This window comes from Brachyistius frenatus, unplaced genomic scaffold (assembly GCF_029030835.1).
Source record: "Brachyistius frenatus isolate BFR_SWC_R1_liver_20210118 unplaced genomic scaffold, ASM2903083v1 Contig_22, whole genome shotgun sequence".
In the NCBI taxonomy this organism is placed as follows: domain Eukaryota; kingdom Metazoa; phylum Chordata; class Actinopteri; family Embiotocidae; genus Brachyistius; species Brachyistius frenatus.
The window spans coordinates 840,305-853,718 of record NW_027210621.1 but is presented as its reverse complement, the minus strand read 5'-3'; the positions used below and the strand labels follow the sequence as shown (position 1 = coordinate 853,718).

Genomic DNA, 13,414 nt, shown 5'->3' with positions numbered 1-13,414 from the left:
AAATTACAGCTGGTGGAAGAAAAAGCTCCCTTCTAGCCGCTGAATGTTTTAACCGGTTGGTGTATCATGGAGGGGCACCTGAAATGTAATAAAGGGAAGTGGGAAAGGACCAAACAAACAAGCAGATGTTCTTTTGACAGTTAGGCCATGCTTTCATTGTAAGTGTCAGAGGATGCGATTTTATCATTTAATTCTGCTCATAAAAAATCAGTCTCTTTTCTATTCAAAATGGAGGGAAGTGTCTCTCCCATGCCACAAGCCAATGGGCTGTAACCATCCCTATTTCTTGGGTTGTACTTTGCATATTTTCAATCATGTCTCGCTGTTAACAGATGATTACTCTCTTCGGAGGCTTTCCGTTTCCATCCCTTCGTCGTAAACACTCACACAGTGTCTTTGAACATGCACACACGTGTGAGCACACAGCCAGCGGACATGAACACATACACACTGGCACAAAAGCATACACACATAATGTGTGTGCTGTCGAGAGATAAACTGCCACCCTGCTGTCTGTACAGACCCATCAGAGGCCCCGGGCCTACTGCTGACAGCATCTAAAGGGCCTCACCCGACTATTATCCCGCTGCGCTACCAAAGACATCTGGATGCATTCAGTCGCCTACTACCACTGTCTGATAAGGCCGAGGTCACTATCAAGGTGGTTGTATCCACTCCATTGCCAAGCCATGGTATCCCAACAAGTCCAAGTCCTGAGCCAAACTGATAACCGTTTAAGCGGCTCCATGGGAACTTCTCATAGTTTGCAAACCTTTTCTGTACCAGTTGGGATTCTGTCTTTCACCAAGGAATGATTTTATATTCTTCAGTGTGTTTACAGCTGAAGGTGCTTTCAGTGTTGCTATTTTGTTGATAACAATTTGTCCTCACTAAAATAATGTCTTCTTGTGTTTCATGTCAGGAGATGGAGGCTACGCCCGTGACGCTCGTCTCAAAGCTCCCTCCTCTCTGACAGTGGCCCCCAATGGCACCTTGTATATTGCTGATCTGGGCAACATCCGGATCAGAGCGGTCAGTCCGAACCAGCCTCAGCCCAGCCCAGTCGGACTAGTGGAGATCAGCTCCCCTCTGGACCAGGAGCTCTATCTCTTCAGCCAGGTGCACACTGCCTACACTACATTTATAAAACATGCATATTTGTGTCTACGGTATCTGCATAGCAGATTACTACATTTTAGTTAACGTCAGAACAAGGAGAAGACCTTTGTGCTTTTTTGTGAATGTCATTATTGTCCCAGTAGACACAAATTTAAACTGATTGAATGTAATTTTATGCTCTTTCAAGTTCAATCTTAGTCAAGTTATAACTAAACTTTTTCTTCAGATTTATACATTACCAGATTAAATTGGGTTTTGCTATGTACACTAGTTCTTACATAGATATTAGTTGTTATCATTATTATCACCCAGTAACTGCCTGCTGGAATTAGAATCTAAAACAACTGACAAAGCTAACAGTAGCTTGCTGACATGCCACATTTAGAATCAAGAGTCTGCATATCTCTTCTTAAACTTTAATAATGATATCAAATGGGAGGACCTCGCTCAGGCTATGTGTGTGTGTGTGTGTGTGTGTGTGTGTGTGTGTGTGTGTGTGTGTGTGTGTGTGTGTGTGTGTGTGTGTGTGTGTGTGTGTGTGTGTGTGTGTGTGTGTGTGTGTGTGTGTGTGTGTGTGTGTGTGTGTGTGTGTGTGTGTGTGTGGGGGGGGGGGGTGAATGGGAAACATTAGTGCTTGGTAGATCACGGAGGTGAAAAGCTCCCGTATAAATACAGAGCATTTAAGTTACATTTCACAAAATATGTATTTCTTAAATAACTAAATACAATGCTGATAATGCTGAATGACTGAATGATAAAATAATGTGACCTAGGTTTGCTTAATCCAATAATTCATCACACATTCTAAAGTGTAATAATACTACTTAGTCTGAAACACATGTATTTCTTCTTATATGTATATATTGATTAAAATAAAGTCAGAATTAGTCATTAAAGTTAATGTATTTTTGCCTCCCTAACATTGCTATTTTTTTTAAAGTTATGCAGCATCTTGTAATACTACAATGATTTCATGTTTGTATAGTTAATTGTTTTTGAAATCTTTTTGTCTTTATGATGCAGTCCAATTTAGTAAATCACTAGTCTGAAACTAGCTCATAATTACTGAGAACTTTTCACACAAAATTAGATGTACAGATATCTAATGCAGCTGAATCCTGAACACTACCCCTCTCCTCTTCTCCATGCCAGAACGGCTCCCACATGTACACCAAACACCTGATCACCGGCCACTACCTGTACAACTTCACTTACGGCACAGACGGCCAGCTGTCGGGGCTGACGTGTCGCGACGGCCATGGACTCCAGGTGAGGAGAGACGCCCACGGAGTGCCTTTGTGGCTGGCGCTCCCTGGCGGACAGGTGTACTGGCTGTCCCTCAGCAACAGCGGAACGCTGAGGAAGGTGTCCGCCCAAGGCCATGACATCGCCCACATCACTTACCATGGCAACACAGGTCTCCTAGCAACTAAGAGTGATGAGAACAGCTGGACCACTGTTTATGAGTACGTTTACAGTTTTTCAGTTGCTTGTTGTGCTCTCATTTTTCTTTCTTTCTGTCCTTTTTATTTATTTTTTATTTTTCCCACTAGTTTCTTCTGTTGCTTGACTGAATGTTCATGTCGACATTGCTTCGCCTGAATGTGCAAGTGTATTAATGTGACAGAGCTTACGTCGGCGGTGTGAAATGTGAGTGCCATCTGGTGGTGACTCCCGCATCACCTACGCTGTAGAAAGATGGGTGGGGGGACTCTTTTGGTTTTCTTTTGAATATTTGCTTAAGTGACTGAAGGATGTCACTGCTGCACTTTGATCACATACATGTTTACTATCACACATTCAGTGTGGTACACACACTAAAGTACATCTGTCTGAATTATTCACCACTGCCAACCTCTTCCCTGTCTCAGATTCCACAGCTGGATAATTACACATATAAATCATAGTTGACACGTAGTCTGTGCCAGTGTTTGTGCATGGAGGGGGAAACAGAGGGCCGGGGAGTATAGGAAGGTGTGTCTGTGTGCTTGCCCGTGTTTGTGTGCCACTGTGTTCATTATTTGTCCGAGGGCGACAGTTGTCTGTGTGTGTTTGTGCTTATACATCAGCGCCTCTGTGTTTACTCTCCAAGGTACAACAGCGAGGGTCGAGTGACCAACATTACCTTACCCACGGGTGAGGTGAGTGGTTTCCATGGCAACCTGGAGCGCTGGTCTCGAGTGGAGTTCGAGGCGTCCAACCGTGAGAACTTTGTCACCAGCACCAACTTGTCGGCCAGCGACACCATCTACACGTTCAGACAAGGTACAGCATCACGACGAGTTGTGTGTGTTCGTGTGTGCGTGTGCGTGTCCGTGTGCGTGCGCGCGCGTGTGTGTGTGTGCGTGCGTGTGTGTTTTTTACTCATCATAGTTCAAGAGGAACATTAGTAAATTGTAAGAGGACAAAGGAGTTTAAACGGCCAAATACGGGGGCACAGATGTAACCATTACGTACTTAATGGCTGAAACACAGGAACGAGTATAGCTTCTCACCATGCATCCACCCACATCTAGTTCACCACCAACATGCCGCAAGGCCGTTTATGACTCATCTTGGGGGCGCTAAACCATAGGCAACATACACAGCTGTATAAGGAGGGCAGAGCGTAAGGTTATAGTGATGTTTAAACATTTATCACTGGCAAACTGCAATAACGTGGCCGTTATTCTGCTCAGGTCAGACACTCTGACCCGTGTTTCTCTTATTTGCCGCTTTCATCCGCTGCACTGGATGTATGCACTGGAGATTTACAGCTTTGAAAAATGATTTATCCCCTTCTATAAATAAATGACTTATGGATCTCATACAGTATGACCTTTTTACATAACCAAACTGGTAGGCAGTAAAAATATAAATAATAATAAGATAGTGCTGTGTATTTATTTTTCTTTTATTTACAACTAAAAGAGACAGATCCAACTGTCTTGTGAAATTTCTTAATGACTTTGAGGGGAAAAATGGAAAAGAGGGCAGAGATGACAAGAGGAGAAAATGAGAGTGGAGTGGAGAAGCCACTCATGGGAGCAGTTTCTTCTCATGTCATCCCTTTAATTGCTTTCTAGCAGTTGTCACAATGACAGGACTGCAGGGAAGGAAAAGCTGCTCCAACACACACAAACAGACTTGCACGGACACGGGCGGTTCCACAGTGTGACAGAGCTGCCAGGGAAAAGTTGAAATGACCCCCTATTTTAGAGTGCCCCTCTACTTCCACCACCCACAACTTCACTGTGTCTTTGCCAGCCTCTGACGCAACAATAACCATATGTGCAGAAAGAGGTTTTACAGTGGTGGAAGGAATCAAGCTTATATCCAGGTTATTATTAGCTACATTCACCTTTTATGATTAAAAAATAATTGTATGGTTATTTTCTTTATTAATTGTGTTTTAGAAATGGTAGAGACATGAGACAGAGTGAAAATGACATGTATACATTTTTTATGTAATATTACTCAGCACAAAAGAAGTGAAAGGACTGTTTCCGAGAAACCTTTGCAATGTGTGAAAAACCAAGCACCCCTCCCTGAACCCCCCTCCTTGAATTCCCCCTCCTCCGACATACACAGACATATACTCCCACCACCACACTTTTTTTTCGCCTCCCTCCTTCGTCTCTCTCTCATCCTCTTTTCATCGCCCTCTCTCACTATCTGTCCATCTGTTTCTTTTCCTTCTTTCCCGCTCTCTTTTTCAATAGATCATATTTTTCTGAAGATACACTACGGCTATAATGTTGAGAAAATGTGTAAAGACCAGTGATTTATGCAATTAACCAGACGTCGCATTCATGTAGTCTGCTGCTGTATGCCATTGATTTTTCTCAAGGCTGTTTTCTGAGACACTGACTGATGTTTTTTCACACTTTTTTTCAACCGTTGCTGCATATTTGCATTCTTGCATGTGTGGTTTTGTGTGTATGTGTCAACAACCCGCGTTTGACAAACAATCGACACCCTCAGACCACGCGCAGAGCTCATACAGAGTCAGCGCCGATGGGTCATTCCTGGTGTTGTTGGCGAGCGGGATGGAGCTGTCGCTGAGCACGGAGCCTCTCCTCCCGGGAGGCCTCGGGGGAGGAGTCAGTCCCACAGCCAGCCGCTGTAACATCAGCCTGCCTGGAGACCACGCCCCCAGCCTGATAGAGTGGCGGCAGAGGAAGGAGCAGAGCAAGACCAACTACAGCACTTATGAACGCCGTCTTAGGGTAAAACATCTACAGCTTAGTCCTCAGATAACTGATTATAACGAAAAATCAAGTTCTACACGACGTCAGTATGCGTTAACAGCAGGTTGAAAACATCCCACCAAATATCGTGGAATCCTGTATGAAGAGATCAAATAATCAACTCAGCCAGTTACGTTGTACAAGCTGGCCTTTAACCACGGTGAAACAAAATGTGACTTTTCTAACTGCACTGTTCAGTGAAACTGTGCAGCAGTTAATGTTGCGCAAGGTGTTGCATGTTTTGAGTGACTGTTGACGTCACTGGGAGTGAGCTGATAGATCAAATGACTAGGAACCTGCTAGCTGTACTTTCCACAGCCGCATGAAACGCATATTCTCTTTTGCCTCGGCACAAAAGCACAAACAGAATATTTCATAAGAAAGGCACATTTTATCTGATGTGCACTAATTAATTAGCAGTCCCCAGGACTCGCTTCTCCACTTGTTCACCAGGCAATTGATTGTTATTATGCAGGCCCAGTTTGCTCTAAATGTCACAATTAATTTATCTAAACTAATGAAATCTCTGCTTGTTGCAGACATGCCACTTCATTTATATTTGCATGCATGTGGCTTCATTCAGAATTTATGATGATTATGAAGCAGTAAAATTAAAAAGTTTTATTTTGCTCTCCTCCCTCGAGCTGACATTTTACTGATTTTTCCTTCAGGCACATAACAGGAACCTGCTGTCCATCGACTTCGATCAGAGCACCAGAGTGGGGAAGATCTACGATGACCACAGGAAGTTCACCCTCCACATCCAGTATGACCCGCTGGGTCGGCCAGTCGTGTGGTCTCCCAGCAGCAAGTACACTGAAGTTAACATCAGCTACTCTGGTGGAGGACTGTTGTCCGCCATTCACCGTGGAGAGTGGTCTGAGCGGCTGGAGTACGAAAATGACAGGGTGGTGTCAAGAGCCTGGGTCAACGGCAAGATCTGGAGCTACACATACGCAGACAGAGTACGATAATTCAGAGACAATATGTTCAAAGGGGGATGTGATAGACAGTTTCTGACTGTTTCGTGCTGAAATTTGTTTGATGGCTTCATCACTGCTGTTTATTTTAATTTTTGCTCTTTGCAGAAATCACATCTGCACTTCCTTTGCCTCCTGCTTTAAAGCTATTACACTTATCTGAAACCAAAACAAAGACTTCTAGCATGAGAAGAGTTTCTGTTGTGAAAAATGAAAGTAATAACTGAAAGCAAATTAAAATCATTTACAGTATTATGGTACCAACAATGTTTTTTTAATTTAATTTATTTTAACTAAGTATACCCATCTTACAGTGTCTGCAGAGTGAATATTCGGCCCGCTATCATGGTTGTGCAGACTATCTGCAGTCCTGTCTGCAGGACTACAACAATGCAAAGCTTTGAAAGCAGTGAAATGCAGTCTGTGTGGTTTTTGTGATGGATTAAATAACTCAAGGAGCTTTCAGGGCTATCTCACTTGATTTTCTTCACAGAGAGGTGAAAAGAAAACAGCAGTTTCCTGAAAGAGGGTTTTACAGTAAACACTCGCCATGCCTCGACAAATGGTTCAAAGTAATGCACAGCTTCTGTAATTTATAATAAAAAGGACTAAAACACCGTGCGTGACAAAGCTGAAAGCTACCAGAAGGTATAATTTCCGTCCTTGAAATTAATTGAAATATTTAATGAAATGATATTCAGCCTGAAATATATTTAGTCTCAAGGTTTTTGGTCTAAGACAAAATTAGAGTGTAAATGAGCTTATATTACGGAACCATTGAGAAATTAATAACACCTGCATATATTATTAATACATTAATATTATACCTTACAGTTAAATCGAAATATTAAAAAGAACATTGTTATACTGCAGTTGGAACAGTTCAAATCGCTGCACAGCTATAAGCACAGGTTTTTAAATCTCGTCAGACAAGAAAAAAAAAGTCTTAATAATTTGCTGTAAACAAAATTGTTGACATCTGAACTTCCAATTATGGTGATTCTTTAAAATATATTTTATGGACATGTATGTTTAAGAATTAAGTAGCTTTCAATAAATGAAAAGAAGTGGTCCTCAAACTAAAACCAAGGTTGCTTTTGTTCAACAGACATTTTAGAGAGAGAGTTTTATCTAAAGGACCTTGGAATTAAAAATAAAAAAAAAAATGCCCAGACAGAAAGAAAAACCTGTCAAACCACTGAGTTGCAGTGCATCTGTAACTCTGCACGTCTGTCTGTGTTCTTGCAGTCCATCATGCTGCTACTGCATAGCCAGCGGCGCTACGTGTTCGAATACGACCAAACGGACCGTCTGGTTGCTGTGACAATGCCCAGCATGGTGAGACACACCCTGCAGTCGCTGCTGTCCATCGGCTACTACAGAAACATCTACACTCCTCCAGACAGCCAGGCCTCCTTCATGCAGGACTACATGCTCGACGGGCGGCTGATGAGGACGCAGTACTTGGGAACAGGACGCAGTGTCATCTACAGGTAGGACACGCATCACGGGAATATCCCCGACTGTTGCAACGCAGTATGGAAGAGGTGACTGTGGCAATACTGGTGGCATGATTCAGATTAAACTTGGAGGCATTATGCATCTTGGCACTATAGTCAGCCATATAAAAACATAACACTGATTGGCTTGATGAAGGTGCTATAATCAAAGTCTAATCTTAAAATTTTAAAGCCCTATTACACCAAGTCTAGCTGACACTTAACTGCACTAGACACAGCCAGCTGTCCTTACAAATTACACTGATTGGACTAATGGGGGAGACTGATTAAAGGTCAAGTTTTTTATCATCAGACTATGTCAGACACCACTGATCTGATTTTGATGAAAGTTGGAGGACCAATTCTGGCATTTTTTTTTAATACTCATTGGCTCGATGAGGACACTATAATAAATGGTCCCATTTTCAAGGTTTGAAAGACCATAACTGCCACAGCAGCTGGTCGGATTTTGATGAAATATTGAAGGATGATGCAACTTGTTCCTCGGTGGCCCAAGGGATCCTTTGTATTATTCATGTGGCATAGCGTGTTTACTTATATTGAAAATGAAATGTATTCCACTGTACTTAAAAAAAAGAAAAGAAAAATGTTTTTTATTCCACATTTCATGGTTTACTAATTTATCATCGGATCTGTAAATTGTAATTTTTCATTTTACTCTTTTTTTGTTTTTCTAGGTATACACCAGCAGCGCGGCTCTCCGAGGTGGTTTATGACTCCACCCTGGTGACCTTCACTTACGACGAGGCCTCTGGCACTGTCAAGACCATTCATCTCACCCATAACGGCTTCATAAGCTCCATCCGATACAGACAGACAGGTACATGTACATATGTACTCACTGCGAATACGAGCCTAACAGCCACAAATTGAAATATTTACAATGTGCAAAGAGTCACCTTAAAACAGATCATTCAAAAGGACCTGCGTGATCATGAATCTCAAACTCATAAAGCATCTGCAGTATGAAGGGGGACTAAAGGAATCTGCATTTCATGCCAGATTTTATGAGTGGTAGCGAACTTTGTAGTCTGGCTTTGAGTCAGATGTGAAGCTATTTCATCTGAGACTTACGCTGTCACGGTTTGAAACGTGAATCGGCCCGAGCTTGTTAAATAGGAAACAGAAGACTGTGGTCTACCACAGCTGTAAATACGAGACCACTGCCAGGGCTCTGAATCTCCATCTCTTCCTCCACCTCCGCAACTAGGCAGCTTGATCAAAGTAAACAAGTGAACATATGAATATGAGCGGACATGTAGGGGGGCTAGGTGTGAATATACTAGAGTTGTGTTGCATGCCTGTGTGTCAACACTTATCTATGTTCATGTTCCCATCAGTGCTTGTTTGTGTGAGAGTAAATAATGAAATCTTAGCTGAGGCTATGATGTGTAACTCAAAATAATGAAACAGTTGTTTCACTTCTGATACAGAAAATTGATAGTGGTAGTACTACTGGATAATAGCATGACCATCAATAGGACTCCTTAGCTGTGGCAGCAGGTATAGCATGTCAGGATACCGCCTTTGTATATACAGTACAATTCAGCAATTCCCATAAGTTACCGAGTATCCAGGGTCATTGAGAGCACTCTCATCTCTGCTACTGGTTCACTTCCCATGGCTTTGTGATAGGCTTGCCATGATCAGGTGTCACTAATCTGTGAGGTGCAGCTGTATGTATGTGTGTGTGTGTGTGTGTGTGTGTGTGTGTGTGTGTGTGTGTGTGTGTGTGTGTGTGTGTGTGTGTGTGTGTGTGTGTGTGTGTGTGTGTGTGTGTGTGTGTGTGTGTGTGTGTGTATTTATCGCTTTGCCCTCGCTGTGAATAGACTCTCACCTTCCTTTAACTGATCTCATTTCAGCAGAACAAACGAAGCCTTGCAGAGAGCAGAGATAGTAGTAATTGTCCCTTGAGAGCAGACAAGGAAAAGTAAGGCACCAAAAAAAAAGAGACATATAGAGAGGTAGGCGAATGAGAAAAGGAACAGAAAACGGAGAGGGAAAGATGACAGCTTGGGGAAGTGACAGCTCGAGAAGCGAGACGAACAGACCGCAAGTTCCCTAGGGCTGTAGGAAAGCCTCCACCTCACTCTCAGTGCTTCTGCCATTTTCCCATTAGCGCAGGTTTAGAAACAACATTCCACAGAAAATAAAAATAGAAGCTGTAACGCTGATCCAGTTCTCTACAGTCTCCAAAGCGAGACACTTAGTCATTTTAACTGCAATCAGAGTCATCTCAAATAGCAGCATAATGGTGTTTCATTAGCAGGCCTTTTTCCAAATGGAGGACGGGATGTAGTAGCGAGCGGCAGAGGTGATGAATGGTGTTGTTAAAGTTGATGTTCTGACATTAAGGAGCACATTGGCCCATCATGGCTATTGTCTTTAGATTTCATTATCTCTCCATATTAAAGGTCACCACTGGAAATGCCATAGAGGTGTGGGGATAGTTAAGATTGAATGGATTGCACTACGTGTGTCAGTGTTAATGATGTTAGATTAGTCATTGATTTGAATTAATTAGGCAGGCTTGGACGGGAAGTGTGATGGCCAATTGTAAGGGCTGTTCGCCCAATGCTCGTGTTTAGTTCAAGTACATTCTAATGTATGTTTTTGACAGAATGTCAGTGAATTTCTCACACGAATCCCTTCTGATTCCTCTGCACAGGTCCCCTGACAAGTCGGCAAATCTTCCGCTTCAGTGAGGAAGGCTTGGTCAACGCCAGATTTGACTACAGTTATAACAACTTTAAAGTCACTAGCATGCAGGCGGTCATCAACGAGACCCCCCTGCCCATCGATCTGTACCGTTATGTTGACGTGTCAGGACGGGTCGAGCAGTTTGGCAAGTTCAGCGTCATCTTCTATGACCTCAACCAGGTAGGCAGCCATCAACTTAATTATGACACACGAATAATGATACCCAGTAGTAGCTATAATGAGGTCTTAAACCTTCACTAATCAATATTTTTACATGAACAAAGTGGTCGCCCCAGGTGAAAAACACACAGATAACCATAATCTGACTCTGCAGGTCCTCTCAACTCAGTGGAGCCTTTTAGTGCCTTTCAGCTCATTGTTTTGGTTTTATGTCCTGCAACTTTACTGTTTGGTTTACCCTTACTGTTTAGTGTTAAGTGTTAAATTTGTTTCCAGGGACAGGCAGCTGTTTTTACTTTACAGTCCTAGTACAGCACCAATGACATAACTGGCTTGCTTGTAAACAAAACATTTAGGAACCAAAGACCCAGAGATTTATCTCAGGAGTTGGTGAAGACCCAAACAGAGTTAAAAGTAGAGGGAATTGCAATTCGATACATAAGGTGACCAAAAATAAAACTCCAAATGAAAACATTGTTTTGTTTGTTTGCTGGTTGTGTAAATAGGCAGCTGTTTGCTAACAAGTTTGCTCTGACCCTTTAATGTCAGTTTTGTGTCCACAGCTAGTATTGTTGCCCCTAAAGGTCCCATATCTTATTCTTTTATTTTCAGTCTTGATATCCATAAGGAGATATGTTTGTGGTTCCAAATGCCAGAAACCATCTCTGTGTCTTTAAGGTTCATTGATATTAATATTGCCCGACTATTTTGAGTGACACATGTCCAGTCCAACCACAGGTGTTCTTCTGTGTTTTAGCTTGCAAGCTCCATGAAAAAATAACCATTTGATGTTTTCTTCAACAAAAAGTTGGACATTGAAAGCGAACATATCACATAAGCATGAGTTTGTGACATCACAAACTTACAGATGTCCAAACAGCTCACCAAAATGCACAGTTTCTAAAGTCAATGAGCTGTGTGCATTTCTCTGTGGACTGAGAGTTTTGACACCAAGACAGTCTTTATAAACAAAAAAGAAATGATAATTTGACTTTTACAATATGGGACCTTTTTCTGGCCAACAAAATTAATTAATTACTTACATGGGTCCTCATTGTCTTTGGGTGTTTAGGTGATCACCACCCATCTGATGAAGCACACCAAGGTCTTCAACTCCTATGGCCAGGTGGTAGAGGTCCAATATGAGATCCTTAAGTCCATCGCCTACTGGATGACTATTCAGTACGACTCGGCAGGACGTACCACCACCTGTGACATCAGGGTTGGCGTGGACAATAACGTGACCCGCTACACTTATGAGTACGATGCAGACAGCCAGCTGCAAAGTGCCTCGGTCAATGAGCGGCCTCAGTGGCGTTATAGTTATGACCTCAACGGGAACATCAACCTGCTCAGCCATGGGACCAGTGCTAGGTAAGTCAGCACCTGCTAAATATACATTATACTGTAGGTAATGTGCCAGTGACACATCAAAATATGGATTGCGTAGTTACTACGCTGTTTTTAGTCATCTTGGCAATATGGTTCAAGGGATGGCAGTGTCCATCTGTTTGCAGTCGATCCACCGCTGTATGAATTATATATTAATATAACAATATTGGATAGACTGAATCCTACTGACCTTAGTGAGCCTCTGAATTTTCATCTAGCGGCAGGTTAGCGTTGTGGTTTTGAGTCTTGATAACTATTAGATGGATTACGGCAAACTTTACTACAGACTTTGATAACTTTGGTATTTGATGTGTCTAACTCTTTGGTTCCTTAAAGTTTGTGTTGTTAATCAGCCATGCTAACCTAAATTGGTGAATATCATAAATGTCATACCTGGTATTACACACTGTACCTGTTTGGTCTGAATCCAGGCTGACACCGCTGCGCTACGACCAGAGAGATCGCATCACACACCTTGGCGAGTTGCAGTACAGCGTGGATGACGATGGCTTCCTCCACCAGCGAGCGAACGACCTGTTCGACTACAACTCCAACGGCCTCCTGACCCGCGTCTTCAATCGCGTGACCGAGCGCACGGTTTGGTACCGCTACGACGGACTGGGTCGGCGTGTGGCCACCAAGAGCAGCCAGGGCGAGCAGCTGCAGTTCTTTTATGCTGATCTGTCACACCCCACTAGGGTCAGTCACTTGTACAACCACAGCAGCAATCTGATCACGTCGCTGTACTACGACCTTCAAGGCCATCTCATCGCCATGGAGCTGAGCAGCGGGGAGGAGTACTATGTCGCGTGTGACAGCGTGGGGAGCCCGAGGGCAGTTTTCTCCAGCAAGAGCCGACTGGTCAAAGAGATCCTCTACACCCCCTATGGAGAGGTTTATCAGGACACCAACCCTGACTTCCAGCTTGTCATCGGCTTCCACGGTGGCTTGTACGACCCTCTCACACGACTGGTCCATTTGGGCCGACGGGACTACGACACACTAGCCGGCCGATGGACTTCACCGAATCATGAACTGTGGGGGGAGCTGAGCAAGGAGCCGAAGCCGTTTAACTTGTATGCCTTCAAGAATAACTGCCCAGTCGGCAGAGTGGAGGAGGTGACACAGTTTACTACAGGTGAGCTTCTCACACACACACACACACACACACACACACACACACACACACACACACACACACACACACACACACACACACACACACGCACACATATTCATTACATTCTCCAACTCAGTGACTGACTGACAGATACCAAGCGTTACAGGCAGATAT

The 13,414-nt window shown here is 43.2% G+C and overlaps 1 protein-coding gene across 1 annotated transcript in view; it reads left to right on the top strand.

The window, feature by feature from the left end:
• Nucleotides 1-13,414, top strand: part of tenm1 (teneurin transmembrane protein 1) — a 171,487-nt gene that overhangs the window by 154,252 nt on the left and 3,821 nt on the right. The window contains exons 27-36 of the mRNA XM_069696829.1: nt 923-1,119; nt 2,272-2,585; nt 3,212-3,384; nt 5,083-5,327; nt 6,020-6,313; nt 7,577-7,821; nt 8,526-8,668; nt 10,517-10,728; nt 11,801-12,102; nt 12,552-13,258. Coding sequence (XP_069552930.1) covers nt 923-1,119; nt 2,272-2,585; nt 3,212-3,384; nt 5,083-5,327; nt 6,020-6,313; nt 7,577-7,821; nt 8,526-8,668; nt 10,517-10,728; nt 11,801-12,102; nt 12,552-13,258 — 2,832 coding nt within the window. The remainder of the gene's footprint in view (nt 1-922; nt 1,120-2,271; nt 2,586-3,211; nt 3,385-5,082; nt 5,328-6,019; nt 6,314-7,576; nt 7,822-8,525; nt 8,669-10,516; nt 10,729-11,800; nt 12,103-12,551; nt 13,259-13,414) is intronic.